The sequence below is a fragment of the Schistocerca gregaria genome, chromosome 10, assembly GCF_023897955.1.
Source record: "Schistocerca gregaria isolate iqSchGreg1 chromosome 10, iqSchGreg1.2, whole genome shotgun sequence".
NCBI lineage: Eukaryota > Metazoa > Arthropoda > Insecta > Orthoptera > Acrididae > Schistocerca > Schistocerca gregaria.
This window is the reverse complement of record NC_064929.1, coordinates 125,100,176-125,117,673: the sequence shown is the minus strand read 5'-3', so window position 1 is coordinate 125,117,673 and position 17,498 is coordinate 125,100,176. Positions and strand designations below refer to the sequence as shown.

The 17,498-nt window shown below is 40.4% G+C and overlaps 1 protein-coding gene across 30 annotated transcripts in view; it reads left to right on the top strand.

The window, feature by feature from the left end:
- The window catches only part of LOC126293757 (lysine-specific demethylase 4C-like), a 332,566-nt gene that overhangs the window by 205,591 nt on the left and 109,477 nt on the right, over positions 1-17,498 (top strand). For all 30 annotated transcript variants that reach the window (XM_049987134.1, XM_049987126.1, XM_049987129.1 and 27 more), the window contains 3 exons: positions 2,490-2,585; positions 8,538-8,720; positions 10,265-10,414. In XM_049987134.1, coding sequence (XP_049843091.1) covers positions 2,490-2,585; positions 8,538-8,720; positions 10,265-10,414 — 429 coding nt within the window. The remainder of the gene's footprint in view (positions 1-2,489; positions 2,586-8,537; positions 8,721-10,264; positions 10,415-17,498) is intronic.

Sequence of the window (17,498 nt, the reverse complement as noted above, 5' to 3'; positions counted from 1 at the left end):
GTATCTGTTCTTTTTTCTTCTTCATAATTTCTTTTGCTCTAATAATAAATTCTGGAATACAAAGTTGAGGAGTCAAGACACGTAAGCAATATTGAAAATTATATCCAAAAGAACAGATGCCACAGATTCATATAACTGATTTGCCCCAATGGGCAGTGAATTCACCAGCTTCAGTACAGACACACAATTAAATTCGACCTCCCATGGGAATCTCAAAGTAATGAGCATGGAGGATGTGTAATGGTATTGCGGATAGGTGGCTCTGGGTGGAAATGTGGGTTGGCCAAGATGCGTGCTGAGACAATCTGTGCAATTGCGATAAACTCTATGGCCGGATGACACAGTTGTTAATGCAGCTGCATAGTAAGCAGGATATTCCAGGTTTGAGTATCAGTCTGGTATACATTTTCACTGATCACCGCTGAGTCCGCACGAAGTCCCGATGCAGCTGATATGTATAGTCCCTTTCCTTCCTCTCCCTCCCCCCCCCCCCCTCTACCTTCAGTTTACATAATATTGAGAATGGTACTAAGCTTTGAATAGTATCCTTCTGGCAGAGTTAGCTAATACAGAATAGACATGGCTAGTCGATTACAGCACAAGAATAATGCAGTCGGCCAGGTCAATGGCTCAGTGCGTGTGTGTATACTGGGTGATCAAAAAGTCAGTTTAAATTTGAAAACTTAATAAACCACAGAATAATGTAGTTAGAGAGGTAAAAATTGACACACATGCTTGGAATGACATGGGGTTTTATAAGAACCAAAAGAAAAAGTTCACAAAATCTCCGACAGATGGTGCTGGACAGCAAAACGTCAGTGACTGCGCATGACAATTGTGTATAAAAGGAGCTGTAATGAGAGAGAGAGAATCAGATGCACCAGCAGTCGCAGCATGTTAATGTTACCTGAAAAGGCGCTTTTAGTGAAGCTGTATTATCAGAATGGGGAATGTGCTAGTTCAGCGTTACGATCCTATTGCCATAGGAAGGGGAGTCGAACGGGTAAAGGTCTGTTGACAAATGCAGCTGTGGCGATAATGATTTCGAAGTTCGAAGCCACGGGTTGTTTAGACGATAGGCCCTGTAGTGGCCAACCAAGCACATGGCGTAATGCTGCTGAGACAGTTCAGGAAGAAATGGAGACTGTAGCGGGTTCGTCTATGCACGGGGAAGTCAGCGCTCATGCAGTTGCACGTTGCACCAGCATTCCATACACCACTGTTTGGTTGGCACTTAGGCGTACCCTCCCATACTATCCGTGCAAAATCCACCGGCATCATGAACAGCGATTTAGTGAAGCGGAGGGCATTTGTGGTGTGGGCGTTTCAAAAGATGGCGGATGATGACGATTGGTTCAGTAACGTGTTGTGGACTGACAAAGTTCATTTCATGCTCCGAGTGTCTGTCAACGCCAATAACTGCAGAATTTGGGCTACCAAAAATCCTCGAACTGTCGTGGAAAATCCATTGCATGACGAGAAAGTCACGGTGTAAGTTGGATTTCCCAAATCTACCATTATCAGGCCTTTTTTCTTCAGGGAAATGCTTGATTCTGGTTTTGTAACTGCAACTGTGATGGGTGAGAGGTACGCCGATATGTTACAGAATCGCATCATCCCCTGCCTGGCTGATAAACACCTGCTGGAACGTACGATGTTTTTTGCAGGATGGCGCTCCACCCCGTATTGCTAGACGCATGAAAGATCTGTTGCGTGCGTTGTTTGGTGATGATCATGTGCTCAGCCACCACTTTCGTCATGCTTGGCCTCCCAGCTCCCTGAACCTCAGTCCGTGTGATTATTGGTTTTTGGGTTACCTGAAGTCGCAAGTGTATCGTGATCGACCGACATCTCTAGGGACGCTGAAAGACAACATCTGACTCCAATGCCTCACCATAACTCCATACATGCTTTACAGTGCTGTTCACAACATTATTCCTCAACTACAGCTATTTTTGAGGAATGATGGTGGACATATTGAGCATTTCCTGTAAAGAATATCATCTTTGCTTTGTCTTACTTTGTTATGCCAATTATTGGTATTCTGATCAGATGAAGTGCCATTTGTTGGACATTTTTGAACTTTTGTATTTTCTTGGTTCTAATAAAACCCCATGTCATTTCAAGCATGTGTGTTAATTTGTACCTTTCTATCTTCTTTATTCTATGATTTATTCAGTTTTCAAATTTATATTGACTTTTTGATCACTCAGTATTTTCTATATGAGATAGCTTCTTCTGAAAGCTTTACAGTGCTTTCAGTCTCGATTATATGACTATCAATCACCCAACACCTTAACTATATTTTGAGACATTACATTTACTCCTTCTAATGACTTTTGACATTGACGAGACATTAAATTTTAATGTTTGATTTTTTGTGTATTACTTCACTTCGGGCAATTTTGTCTTGTTATGTGTCAGCTACGAAATATAGAACCACATTATTGTGGATCATCTTTATAATTTTTACCATTTTCTTTTTTCAGTGCTGTTCAGGTGACATTAACTTAGATGAATGGAAGAACAGTCGGACAGTGACGAAACCATATGTGAGTCCAGTATGGTTTCCAGAGCGTAGTAAGGTAAATATGTAATAAATTTAATTGCAGCTTGTACATTCTTATGTGATGTATTTCCTGCTGAATGATTATACAAGACGTTTAAGAAAGAATATACATATTACAAAGTATTATGTTGTCAAAACTATTGAAAATTGTGCCATTGATTGGTTATTGTAAGAATGAATACATTGTTTAGTTTATATTCATTGTTACTAGATGTCAGTTTGATTTTGTTTGCTTGGTATCCATTCCATCACATGTTGCAAAATGGCTGCTGTGCAGTGGAAATCATTTTGTCTTCTCGAGTTTGCAAAGTGTAATTCTGTGGTTATTGTGCAAAGATGTTTCAGACTGAGGTTCCGAACTGATCCTCCAAATGGATGGAATATTCACAGATGGTATTGACAGTTTGTAGACACAGGATGTGTATGTAATATGTAAAGGAAAGCGTCCTGGCCGACCTCACGTTTCTGACAAAAATGCCACACAAATTCAAACTGCTTTCTAAAAATCAACTTGTCATGCCAGTTTGGAGTTACAGCTGCCTACAACAATTTTGTGTGTTTTGAGACGTCAGTTGGTTATGAAGCTATACAAGTTACAGCTGTTACAGGCTTTATGTCATGACAACGAATGAAAATGTGTGACATTTTCTGATGACTTTGAGGATGCTATTGACAGTCAACTTTCAACCGTAGTGGAAAAGTAAACATACACAGTGTTCGAATTTGGAGCCTACAGAACCCACATGAAGATCTACATAATCTAAGAGATTCACACAAAGTCAATGTATTTTGTGTGATGTCCCACACATCTGTTTGCAGCCCATTCTTCTTTGATGGAAACAATGTAGACAGTAAGCAGTAACTTGCTGTATTAGAAAATTGGTTGTTTCTGAGGCTGGGTGAGGACAACTTTATTTTTCAACAAGATGGAGCACCTCCTCAGTGTGTAACATTTGCCTGCTTTATTTCGTTGTTGATAGTCGTCTGTGACGACATATTGTGTTGTTATACTGGCTGAAAAATGGGGGGTGCAAGTTCAATACTGACTACTGTAAATGATGTAGCCGACAGTTGCACAGTTACATTTCACAGTTCGTTACTTTCACTGTTCACAATCCCCAAATATTACACAGTTATATGGCCGGTTCACTATTATTAACTTTTGATAAGCCTCAGTAACAGTTCACAGGCAAACATCAGCTTACTGCTACAATAGTTTGCTGTTGAACATCTAGGAGCAGTAAATACCGAACCACACAGTTCACTGTTCTTGCAGAATAATAAGGTATGTGTGACACTATTTATCAAACAAATTGACGGACACTGTCATTGTTTTAACATAGGGTCTATTTGTATTACAATTATTCCACTTGAAACAGTACATAATTTCCCTCTGAAAATTGGCTGCGGACTGACTGACTTGGGACCAAAATTAGGGCCTTTACATATCCTCACAATAATGGACAATGAAACTATACATTGTTCTATGTTCAAGTTAAAGAAACTTCAAATAAAACATAACTCATTCAATTAGCTGAACCCATTGAAAAATTTCTTCTTTTCAATAGCTTCTCCTATCACAAAGGTTAGGCGTAATTATTTGTTTAAATAATGAAATTAACAGATATAGTCACACAAGCAATGCTTTCGACAAACCTGGTAATTATTTTGGAATTAATTAAGGGCTGGCTTTGCGAATATGTTTTTGAATGGAGCCAAATAAATACTTTAAGTATCTTAGTAGTTCTTCTTCCAAATGTTTATAATTATTACTCAATTTACATTTGTTTGTAAGTCAGCAATAGAATCTAACTCATGAAACAAATACTGATTTTACCCTGTAACAAAAGGAATTGACTAGGAATAGTCCAAATAACTTAGAAAATTGATAACATACACAAAACTGAGCACAAAATTAGATCTGGTGCTATATTCCTTAAAACTCAGGGCCAGCCTTTCTCTTTTGTGGAAATGCAGACTGTACCCATGTATGTTAAAGGCAATTAGGCAAAAAATTAAATAAAATGAATTTAAAGAGGCAGGTGGCAAAACAGGAGAGGAAGTAAAAAGATCCCAGCTGGCTTTGTCACAACTGGAGTCACCAAGAGCATGAATATCTGAATGAAACTCTACCAAGGGATCAGTTTGGTCACCAAACAGCCGGCAACTTGGCACCTCTCAGCTGGTTGTGTTGTCAATATCATTCATGAAAGTGGCGAGTTTGGACTGATCAAAGGTTGAGAATTTGTACAGATGCTGATAACTGTGCAGTTGAGGAGCCCACAAACTAAACACCATCATCATCACCACCATCATCCACAACCACCAGATTTGATGCCCTGTGACTTGTTCCTGTAGAGTTTTATTAAGGGCAACATTTATGCTCCAACACTTCCACAGAACCAAAAGAGTTGAAGAACCGGATCCATTGTCTCATAACATTAGTGATGACAGATGTGCTTACCCAAGTATAGCAGGGATTCAAGTATCGATGTGATACTGTTCGTGTTGCTGGTGGAAGATGTATTGAACATCTGTAATCTAAACATCAGAGATTTTTAAATAGTGTCCTAAGTTTTATAGTTGTGTATTTTTTTTAAACACTCTGTGGTAGGGGTAGTACCAGCATACACCAGTTAACGAAAACATTATGACCACATGCTTAATAGCATGTTGATGTGTCATGGGAACACAATGCAGCACCAGTTCTGTATGGAATGTGTTCGACATGTTGTTAACAGCTTTTTGCAGGTATGTGGCTGGCATACATATATGCACAAGTCAGACGATTCTTGTGTATTATTGGCCAGTGATTTGTAAGTCTGGAGCTGGCAGATGAGCCGGCCCATGTGGCTGAGCGGTTTTAGGCACTTCAGTCTGGAACCGCGTGACCGCTACGGTTGCAGGTTCGAAGCCTGCCTCAGGCATGGATGTGTGTGATGTCCTTAGGTTAGTTAGGTTTAAGTAGTTCTAAGTTCTAGGGGACTGACAAGCTCAGATGTTAAGTCCCATAGTGCTCAGAGCCATTTGAACCATTTTCTGGCAGCTAGCATGTGTGTTCCAACAGGTTAAAATCAGTCAAACATGGTGGCTGAGACATTGATGTGAGCTAATTATCATACCCCTCAATCCACTTTAGAATGATGCTGGTGATGTGAGCTAATTATCACACCCCTCAATCCACTTTTGAATGATGCTGGTCTTGTGACATGGGCAGATACCTTGCTGGAAGATGCTTTTGCTTATGGGTGAGACGTAAGCATAAAGGGACGCCGGTTGTCCGCAATAGTTTTCACATAGCTGTCATCGCACCTACAATCACTACCGCAGGTCCAATGAAAACCCAAGTGAGGGTCCCCTGTTGGCATAATACTGCCCCCAGTGGCATGTATCTTCATGTACATCAACACCCATATTGTGCAAACCACTGTGAAGTACATGGCAGAGGGCACATCCCACTCTACCAGTTATTAGAGTTTCTTCCCATTCCATTCATGCACTGAGTGCAGAATGGTTCTTTAAATAACTCTGTGTGTGCTATGATTAATCAAATCTTGTCCTTATGATCACTACGTGAGTGTTAAGTAGGGGGTTGTAGTGTATTCCTAGTCATCAGTTCTTCAAACTTTGTAAGGATTTCTCGGACAGTGTATGCCTGTCTTCAAGAACCTGGCAGTTCAGTTTCTTCAGCATATCTGTGACACACTCTGAAGGGTCAAACAAACCTGTGACCATTTGTGTTGCCCTTCTCTGTATATGTTCAATATTCCCTGTTTCTTCTATTTGGAATGGGTCCCACACACATGAGCAATATTCCAGAATGGGTCGCACAAGTGACTTGTAAGCACTGCATGTGTGGAACTGACCACATTTTGAGTAGCCATTTATCTGGATGACGGCATACCCAGACACAACTGTCAACTTGTTGTAACAAGAAATGTGTTTTGTCTGACAGGTAACAAATTTCAATTCTCCCCTGGTTCAGTTTAAAAGATACTGTACCTACTGTGGTAGTAATTGACAGTGGCAATGGGTCAACATGGGGGTTGTCTTCTGTAGAACCTCATACTCAACAATGTACAATTAACAGCGTGCTCTGAAATGCTTGTGGCTGTACCAGCATTGCCCTGTGTCACCAGATCTGCTGCAGCTTGGCACGTGTCCTGTATCGCAGGACAGCTACTCATCTCCATACTCAACAATAAAGCATGGACGTCCAACACCTTGTCAACTACTCATGTTTTTGCCTATGTTTCCTACTTTCAATAGATGAACAGTAGTGCGCAAACAGCTGACTATCTTCACCATTTCTCAAATGCTTGTTCTGAGGCACGGGGCTGTAACCATCTGACATTTGTCAAAGAGAATTGTGCCAGTGGATTTTCCCATCAGCCCATATAATCACTATGATTCCTCGAGACATTTATGTTTCTCATATATTTCCTTTATTGCATGACATTCCTGCAACACCAACAGCCAGTGATTGTAATGTTTTGGCTCGTCACTGTATATTGCTGCAACTTTTGTGTAGTTCCATTCTATTTTGTCACATTCAGAAAGAAGTTTATTGAGTTATGACATCATAATTTTTGTGCTTTTTCCCTGTTTTATACGTACCATTATAGTGGTGTAGGTTATTTGAAATGATGGGATTAACATACTTGTGCCAGGTGTACCAGTATGAAATGAGCGTTTTTTTGTGAAAATGAAACACTAATTTTACATTGAAAAGTAAAAACATTTTATTCAAAGAACTGACCATTGCTTTCTATATATTTTGACCACCTTTCTGGCAATTTGTGGACACCACGCCAATAGAAATGTTCGTCTTTTGAAGCAGACCAATCAGACACCCAATTTTCAACTTCTTCATAGGAATTGAAGATTTCGTCTGCCAATGCGCGTCCCGTTGATGAAAAGAAATGGTGAATACGGCGGGTGGGTTAGCAGCTCCCAGCCAAGTGTTTTAATTGTATCCTGAACCAGTTTTCCTTCGTGTGCAGGTGCATTGTCGTGTAAAAAAAATTACTTTGCCATATCTTCTGGCCCATTCTGGTCTTTTCACGATCAATGCATAGTTCAAATTGATCATTTGTTGTCTGTAGCAGTTAGTATTCACAGTTTCACCGGGTTTTAGAAGCTTATGATGCACCACACCTTTCTGATTCCACCAAACACAGAGCATTATCATCTTGCCAAATCGATTTGGTTTTGCAGTTGATGTTGATGGTTGTACCGGATTAACTCATGATTTTTCCCATTTAGGAGTCTTAAAATAAATCCATTTTTCATCGCCAGTAACAGTTTGATGCAAAATTGATTTTCCTTCATGTCTTTGAAGCAAAATTTGACAAATGGTTTTTCGGTTTTCCACCTGTCTTTCATTCAATTCATATGGCACCCCTTCTCCACACTTTTGGATCTTTCCCATAGTTTTCAAACGGTCGGAAATTGTTTGTTGTCCAACATTTAGCATTGTTGTCATTTGCTTCTGACTCAAAGTATCATCTTCATCTAATATTGCTTGCAATTCAGTGCCTTCGAAGAACTTTTTTGGTGGTCTTCCACATTCTTCATTTCTTACATCAAAATCATTATTTCTGAATGGTTGAAACGTCTTTAGCATGTTGCTTCTGATAGAGCAATGCCTCGACTAGCATTGGATACAACTCTGCAGCACATTTTTTCAAATGAAAACAAAAAATTAATGCTTTCCGCAAATCATCACTTTCTGGTACAAAATTTGACATTGTTAACATGATGAAAACATATGATGTTGTTTGCTCCATGACTTGATGTATACTAAATATCTTTGACAGATGTCATACAAAAAAAAAAAAAAAAAAAAAAAAAGGGCTCGTTCACAACATTTGTTCCCTATTGACACTTTTGTATCTTAATGCTCATTTCATACCGGTACACCTGGTATATTTTTTAAACAAGACAGTCACGAATATTATTATTCCAGGAGATGGAGTCACGGCGCTTCTTCGACTCCCACACAGGTGTGAAGGTGCTGCTGACATGTATCGAGTGTCAGCTGTGCGTGCACACGACGTGTTACGGCACCAGTGAGCAGCTCCCAAGTGCAGCGGGCAACATACGTGGCAACTGGCGCTGTGAGAGGTGTCTCTTCGGCTCCCTCGGTTCGGTGAGTTGTACTCCTGATCTAGAAATGTACTGTTCAGAGTTAGCAGCGAAAGTGCCACAGGACTGTGGTTGCTGTGAATCTCTGAGTAATAAAGCACAGCTCTTAGTGGTAGCGGGGTTGCAGGAAAAATCCAGAATAATTCGTTTCACATACTGTTGCTTTTAAATAGACTGGCAAATCAGTCAAAACCTGACAGTGATGGACACAGAAGAAGCCTTGCATATAAACAGTTTATTTATAAAGAAATTTGATGGAAATGATGTTGTTATCTCTAGATCTCTAAGAGACTGTATTGATGTACATATTTGAAATATGAGGGAAATTCATAAATTAACCTCTGGTTGCTAAAAGAAGAAAGGAAAAACTGATAGTCATTTTGTATATACAGTCTGTACTTACATGTTGACATTACTTCTGCACATAGTAACCACCCAATTACAACATTTGTCATACCATGGTGCCAGCATCTTTATCCCTTCATGAAAGAATGGGGCTGCCTAGTGCTTCTTAAAAGCTTCGTCGATCTCACCGTCGGTCGTGAAGTACTCGGTAGCTGGTCAGGCCTTTATCTTTGGGTCCTGAAAGTCATTTGGTGCCATGTTCTGGTTGCAAGGAGAGTACTGAAAAATCCCACAGTCAAAAAGTGCCAGTTTTTCCTCTGTTCCATTCTCAATAGGGGGCTGCACATTGACGCTCAGAGTTTTGTGAGGGTCTCACAACAAAACTGTTTTGTCACAGCATTATCACATCTTACTCTTATGTAATCATATAAAATTTTTTTGCAGTCCAAAAACATTTCAATGATTATTTTATGGTCTGTCAGTTTCTGTTTGAAATTTTTGGACTTATTGGAAGAATGAGTGTGCATCCACTGCTCAGACTGCTCCTTAGTTTTCAATTTTCATACTACACCCATGGCTTGTCCATAGTTACAATTCTGTTTAGAAATTCCTTCATTTCTTCTCGCCAGAGCTGAAGGAATGTAGAGCCAAACCCATTCTTTCGCTTTTGTGACCAACAGCTTGGTGTCTCTGTGACAGTTTCAAAAAATGTTGTTTGCAAAATGTGAGTTAAGTCTTCAGAATGCTTGGAAAATTTGAACTGTACACACCACGCAAATTCACCATTCATCCGAATCTCACTGCTGACCACTTTCATTGTGCACCATTCTCTCACAACACTTATCACTTGTAACACTGTCCCCAGACTCCCTACATGGTCAATCACAAATCTGGTGGCATTGACTCCTCCCACTCATGTGGAGCAAATAACAGAAGTGCCTCACAGCTGGTGAGATACTATAACACGGTTTGTTTCGGCTACTTACTGCTTACACATTGACGGATATGACAGAGTGAGGACCGACACATTGTGACCTTCTGAGTGTCCTTTTCTGATCACTCGAGTGCCACAAAACTGTGAGCATTTGTTTATTTTTTATAGCCAATTGGAGGTTAATTTATGAATTGCTTGGAACCCAAATGGAATCTGTACAGCAGCTGACAAAGGTTGACCAGCAAAAATGAAGTGTCATGTGGTCGCAGGTGTGTTCGCTATGCAGTATGCGTGGCGGAGCGTTGCGTCGCACCGAGACGGGGGCCTGGGTGCACCTGCTGTGTTCAGCCGCTCTGCCCGGCGTGCCATTCCACGATGCTCTGGATGTGAGGGGCATCAGTCTGTATGCCAGGCATCTGGTGAGTTACGAGCTGATTCTTGGGAATACACATGAAAGCCATCAAAATTAGACAATGAAACAATGGAAAATCTAGTGTGGAATGTAACAATTTTAGAGACGGAAAGTTGCTACTCGCCTTACAGCAGAGATGCCGAGTCGCAATAGGCACAACAAAAAGATTCACACAATTATAGCTTTCAGTCATTAAGGCCTTAGTCAGCAATACACACACACACACGCACACGCACGCACACACACACACACACACACACACACACACACATGCAAATGCAACTTCCACGCATGTCTGCAGTCTCAGATAACTGAAACCACACTGTGAGCAGCAACACGAGTGCATGATTGGAGTGGTGACTGGGTGGGGGTAAGGAGAACGCTGGGGCAGGGAGGGGGAGGGATAGTATGGTGGGGGTGCCAGACAGTAAAGTGCTGCAGTTTGGGTGGAGGGCAGGAGAGAAGAGGGGAGGAGGGGGGGAGGAAGTAGCGGAAAAGAAAGAGAAATTAAAAGACTGGGTGTGGCAGTGAAATGACGGCTGTGTAGTGCTGGAGTGGGAACAGGGATGGGGCTGGATGAGTGAGGACAGTGACTAATGAAGGTTGAGACCAGGATGTTTACGGGAATGTAGGATGTATTTCAGGGAAAGTACCCACCTGCGCAATTCAGAAAAGCTGGTGTTGGTGGGAAGGGCCCATATGGCACAGGCTCTGAAGCAGTCATTGAGATGAGGGATATCATGTTTGGCAGCATGTTCAGCAACAGGGTGGTCCACTTGTATTTTGGCCACAGTTTGACGGTGGCCATTCGTGCGGACAGACAGCTTATTGGTTGTCATGCCTACATAGAATGCAGCACAGTGGTTGCAGCTTAGCTTGTAAATCACATGACTGGTTTCACTGGTAGCCCTGCCTTTGATGGTATAGGTGATGCTACTGACCAGACTGGAGTAGGTGGTGGTAGGAGGATGTATGGGACAGGTCTTGCATCTAGGTCTATTACAGGGGTATGAGCCATGAGGTAGAAGATTGAGAGCAGGGGTTGTGTTAGGATGGACGAGTATATTGTGAAGGTTCGGTGGATGGCAGAATACCACTGTAGGAGGGGTGGGAAGGATAGTGGGCAGGACATTTCTCATTTCGGGGCACAACGAGAGATAATCGAAACCCTATTGGAGAATGTAATTCAGTTGCTCCAGTCCCGCATGGTACTGAGTTACGAGGTGAATGGTACTCTGTGGCCGGACTGTGGGGCTTTGGGAGGTGACGATAGACTGGAAAGATAAGATGTGGGAGATTTGTTTTTGTACCAGGTACGGAAGATAATTACAGTCAGTGAAGGCTTCAATGAGACCCTCGATATATTTTGAGAGGGACTGCTCATCACTGCAGATGCCACAGGTGGCTAGGCTGTTGTTGTGCCTACCGTGACTCAGCATCTCCGCTATATGGTGATTAGTAACTTTCCTTTTCTAATAAAATTAGATAATCCACAGATCTACATCTACATGCATACTCTGCATGCTACCTTCTCGTGGTGGAGGGTACCTCTTCTACCACAGTCTGCAGCTTGTGGCTAGTGTTGCTACCTCTGGACCGTAGGGTCACGGATTCGATTCCTGCCATCTCTTCTCACACGTATGCCCTCAGAATCTCAACAGTAATTCTGTCCGAAATGCACAACGCCTCTCTTGTAATGTCTGCAGCTGGAATCTGTTGTGCATCTGCGTAACGCTCTCACACTGCTTGTACAATCTCTTGATGAAACATGTTGTTCTTCGCTGGATCTACTCTATCTCCTGTGTCAAGCCTACTTGGTAAGAATCTGAGACCGACGAACAATACTCGAGAATCAGTCAGACAAGAGTTCATAATGACCTCCTTGTGTGGATGAATTATATTTCCTGAAGATTCTTTCAATGAATCTCACCTTGGTATCTGCTTTTCCTACAATGAACTGTATGTGGTTGTTGCACTGTGTTTCGCTCCACTTCGAAATATTTTACACTTTTGTTGTTGTTTCCACTGAATTTTTGCCAGTATTGTAATCAAACTGTAATGTAAAATTTTGATGAGTACTGGGTCTGTAGCCTGCATGAAATTTTCTAGTGATGTAATTCCACTTTATGCTGTTAAAATATTATTTATTGCAACTGCAGTTTTGACTTGTCACCAAATACAATACACGTAATCACAAAACTGACAAACATTCAACAATGAAAATTTCAAAGCTGTTTACGTGGAATGGTATTACCCACTCACTAACATAAAACTGTGACATGCTGGAACACAGTTCTCAGCAGTATAAAAGCAAAAGCATGTGGCGGTGTAAATTTATCCATTGTTCATATGATGGAAAATCCAGGATGGAATAATGACATTATTATGAAAAAGGTAAGACTGCTACTCACCGTATAGTGGAGATGGTGAGACCCAAACAGGCACAATGGAAATACGGCTAAATGAGCAAGCTTTTGGCCAAAAGGCCTTCTTCAGTATTAGAAAACATACACACATACATTCATGCAAACACAACTTGCACATACACATGACCACTGCCTGTGGCTGCCAAAGCTGTTCCATACACCATATGAGGAATGTATTAGAAAACTCGTGAAATAACAGCAAATATGATAAACATTTAAGTCAACAATGCTGGAAAAGGAAAATTGTTACTTACTGTAAAGAAGACACTGTAAGTTGCAGACAGACACAAATAAGACACTCACATAAAGCTTTTGGCCACAGCTTTCATCAGCTAAAGAGAGAGACACACACACACCATTCATATAGAAAAGTAAGCACACCTCACGCACACAAGACTGCCAACTCCGGCATCTCGAGCCGGAATTAAACCCTCATGTGGTGTGCAAGCAACAATCTAGAGGGGGGGGGGGGGGGGGGGGGAGGGGAAGGGATAGTAGTGTACAGGTGGTGATAGAGACAAACGCTGTCTGGTGGAGTGTGCAGGGACTGGACTGCCGACAGGTACAGTGTCGGGAGATTGTGGGGCAGGGAGATGCGGAAAAAAGGAGCAAAACAGGAGAGGAGTGGCGAAGGATGGGTGGGATTGTTGTACAGTACATTCCTTATTATATTTGTGTATATTGTTGTATGTATGTGTGTCTATATTGTACTGGAGGTGCAATTAATTGAGGAAAGAAAGCCATTAAAATTGAAGTAATTATGACTTGAAGCTAATAGAGATGCAACCAACATCTGACTTTGTGTCTACTCTTGTGCGCTGAAAAAGTTTGTGTTGTGAAAGAGCAAAACCTCCCTTACTAATGCTTGAAAGTATCATTTACTAGAGTATGAACTACTGTTCTTATCGTACCTCCATGGTCTTACATAACATGAGCAGATGTCATTCAGTCATGGTCAAAAAATGTCTAGCAATAAGATTTTATCCTAAAAAGAATAATAAGTATGTGGTGGTGAAATTTCACTAATCTCGTCGAGCAGAATGAACTGCTGATATCCTCTGGTTGTCTGTAAAACTTTTTTTTTATTCATAAATAGGAACTTGTACAGTATCCTCGGCTACCAATTCTGTATGACTCGGTCCACACTTGGTTACACAATCTATAGCCATATGCAGATATTTCTATTAATTACAGGAAAGCCTTCTAAATTCCCTTGATCGTGCTTGCAGATCCACCCACAAACGTCATCAACCAAATGTCCGAAGTTGCTATAGAAGCTTAGCGCAATTTACTTCCTTGAAATTCATTAAAAAAAGTGATAGTGATTGAATTTCCTTTTATTCTTATGTAGGTTTACCATGACAAAATCTCAGATCTCTTGCTCTTTCTTTATACGACTATATACCAGATTATCTTTTAGAAAATAGTGCTTAACAATGGACAATTACATGCATCTCAGTCCCGTAGGCCCGTATATTGACACTTCTCTATAGACAGTCATCATCTCCGATCGCAGAATTTTTATTATAGCCAAACACGTGCCACGGAGTAAATGCATCGCTCCCGCAGGCGAAATGTGCTGGCTCGATGAATTTTATCAATTTCAGCTTTAACAATAGAAGGTTCATTGACCTGTCAGATGATCAGGCCAGTTTTAAGAAACTAAACTAATAAAATACCTCAGACTAGCATGGATTTGGCCGGGATATTATAGTTGGCAGAGGGCGGCAAATAAACGCAGTGGGAGAGATGATAGGACAGAGGGTGTTGAAACTGTCTGGTGAAGGTTGTGGGGACAGTATGTTACTGTAGGTCAAGGCTGGGATGATTGCGTGAACAGAGAGAGTGTTGTATGGATAACTCCCATCTGCGCAGTTTAGAAAATCTGGTGGTGGAGGGAAGGATCCAGATGGTTCGGTGCGGCGGCGCTGTTCTTTCTGTCCCTTTACGACAAACCTGCACCTACCTGTGAACATTCTGAGCAGATCATCAGTATGAAAGCCGAGCGAAACCTACTGTACTTCGACGTGAACCAGGCTGCATTTTAAGTCATTAATCTACGTTTCCGGAGAAAATTTTCACACAAATGAAAGGTTGGAAATTTTGTCCTCAATTAATATATTCTGAAACTTAGGTGAACAAGTGTCACTGCCAGGCCCGTACTAGTCTTAACACAGTCACTCACAATCCATTTCACTCATGTTAGCAAGTTCATGATGTTGCATTTCCCGAAAACGTAATAGCTACAAAAATACTGATTGTTTTTTGACTTATAATGCTCGCCAAATATTAAGTCTGTTGGTACCAAATGCAGTCACAGTTTTTAGCCACCGACCTGCTCAATATGCCACACAGAATTTATGTCTTTTCTCATCACAAAATTCACTTAAAAATTTCGAAATTTTTACACACCCATTGGAATAATTATGCCATCACTTTACAACACTTTTGATGTATGAAAAACTGCTAGATCGGGCAACTTATCGTTTCCATCGGAACTACTACTACCCACATCCAATCTGTTTCATGGCTAGGCTTCCACTCCTCTCTAGAATACTCTAAGTCATCTCTACCAGCAGAGAAAGGCGTGCGAAGAATATTGCTTTACCATTGGTCAGTTTACTCTACAGCCAATAGCAAAACAACATTCCGCCGTGTCAGTCCATGCTTTTTATTCACAAAATAGTAAACCTAACGGCTGCACTTTTTACCGATGTAATTTTTACCGATGTAATTATCTAATATGCTGAAGTTTTGCTTATGCATAAAGTTATTTACTATTGTTATTTATATCTGAATTAACTTTCCCTTTACCATAAACTTATTTTACAAATCTATTCTACAAAATATCCCCTTGGCCCATATCCATACTTCTTCGAAATGTTCCCACACTAAATCCTACTGCATACCTCGATAAACAGTTATCTTCATATCAACCTTAAACCACATTCACACATCATTCATACTGCTAAAACACATTTATAACATTTTACATACACAAAAAGACATTATAGCACTTTATGAAAATACTAGAACAGTTTATGAAAAACATTCTATTACTTTAGTGCACTCTAGTGGGCACAATCGAAACCAGAATCACATTCCCCCTATCCAATATTGTCCTCTATCGGCTGATACATAAAATACATGCACATTCAGTCTCGCATCACCATCTGTCACTATCCAGCTCTGAGACACATCTCCCACTTAACTGCCTCCAAGGCAGGATCAGTATATGGCGCTATGCCTCATCGGGTAGTCCAGATGGTATAGGATTGCCCTGAAAACCATACAGGACATGTATTTATCTTTTTTATTGTTTATTTATTGCAATACATATTCCGTAGATCCAGTTCTACATGTTAACGCATTTCTGTAGAATGAGTCAAAAACATTTAGTTCATTATTACATTATTTTCCATAAGGAAATTAGACTCACAAGCAGAGTTCCAGATACAACATTCTGATTTTGTCCAAACAATGTTTTACATATCACATTTAATTCATTATCACATTAGTTTCCACAAGGACAATAAACATAGATTAATAATACAAGTTGGAAACACAATCAGTAAGATAAAATTACACTCACAAGCAGAGTTCCAGATATAACATTCTGATTTTGTCCAAACAGTTTTATACAGATCACCAATTAATCTGATAACACAGCAAGATATATTGAGGCAGGAATATACAATAATATCTGGGAAATAAAATTATCTATTATGATATGACTCAAAGCTGTTTTGAATACCAACAGGATTGTGACACCGTATTAGGTATAATACTGTATTGTGTTTCTCCTCCCAATGTAGCCCTGGTGCATACAGTCACTATTTTACCCAACACAGCATTAAGATGTTTTTGAGGCCTTCTTATTACATTCAAGACACATCAGGCTCTGACTTTTCATTCATTCTGTGATGTGTTTCCTTTTGCTAATCGATGAGATGGGAAGATTGCCTGCTGAAAGCTTTTTAGAAGGTTGTGCACATAGTCCAGAGTGTGGTGTGTTTGTCCACTAGGTACATTTACTTACCATTTGATTAGCATACAAGTCATATGTTATAAATATATAATGTCAAATTAAAAAAAAAAAATTACAGATATGATCCTTGACTTGGAGATCATAATAAGGTAACGGGCTTATCACTCTTCAGCTTCATTGATGTTAAACTGCAATGAATGAGAGGCAACAATATTTTAACATTAATATTACTTTTACTGTGAATAAACAGCTACATTTACATAATAAAGTTGATGTATGTATCTCGCTCAGATTTTCAGTGCATCCCTCTCAGAATCTTTTTCTCATTAGCAACGTGACTGCAGTGGAGTATCGTGTAACATCCTGCCCCTTTTTTTTCTGTGCACTAATTTAGGTTTCGAATATTTAAAATAAGTTACCAATCTTTGCACGATTGTGAAATCTTATTGAGAAAAGAAATGGCACCTTCTGACTGAGATATAATGAGTCTGATCAAACATTTCCTTTGATACCCTATTTAATTGGGCTTTCCTTATTAAGCATCCATGTGGTGCCATGACAAAATAATTTTTGGAAGTTAACAAATGCTGGATTCACCTGTTTGCCTCGAAGCACAGCTTTCGGTATGGCACACGAGAAGAGACAGTCACATTCCGCTTGGCTGATGTTTACAGAAT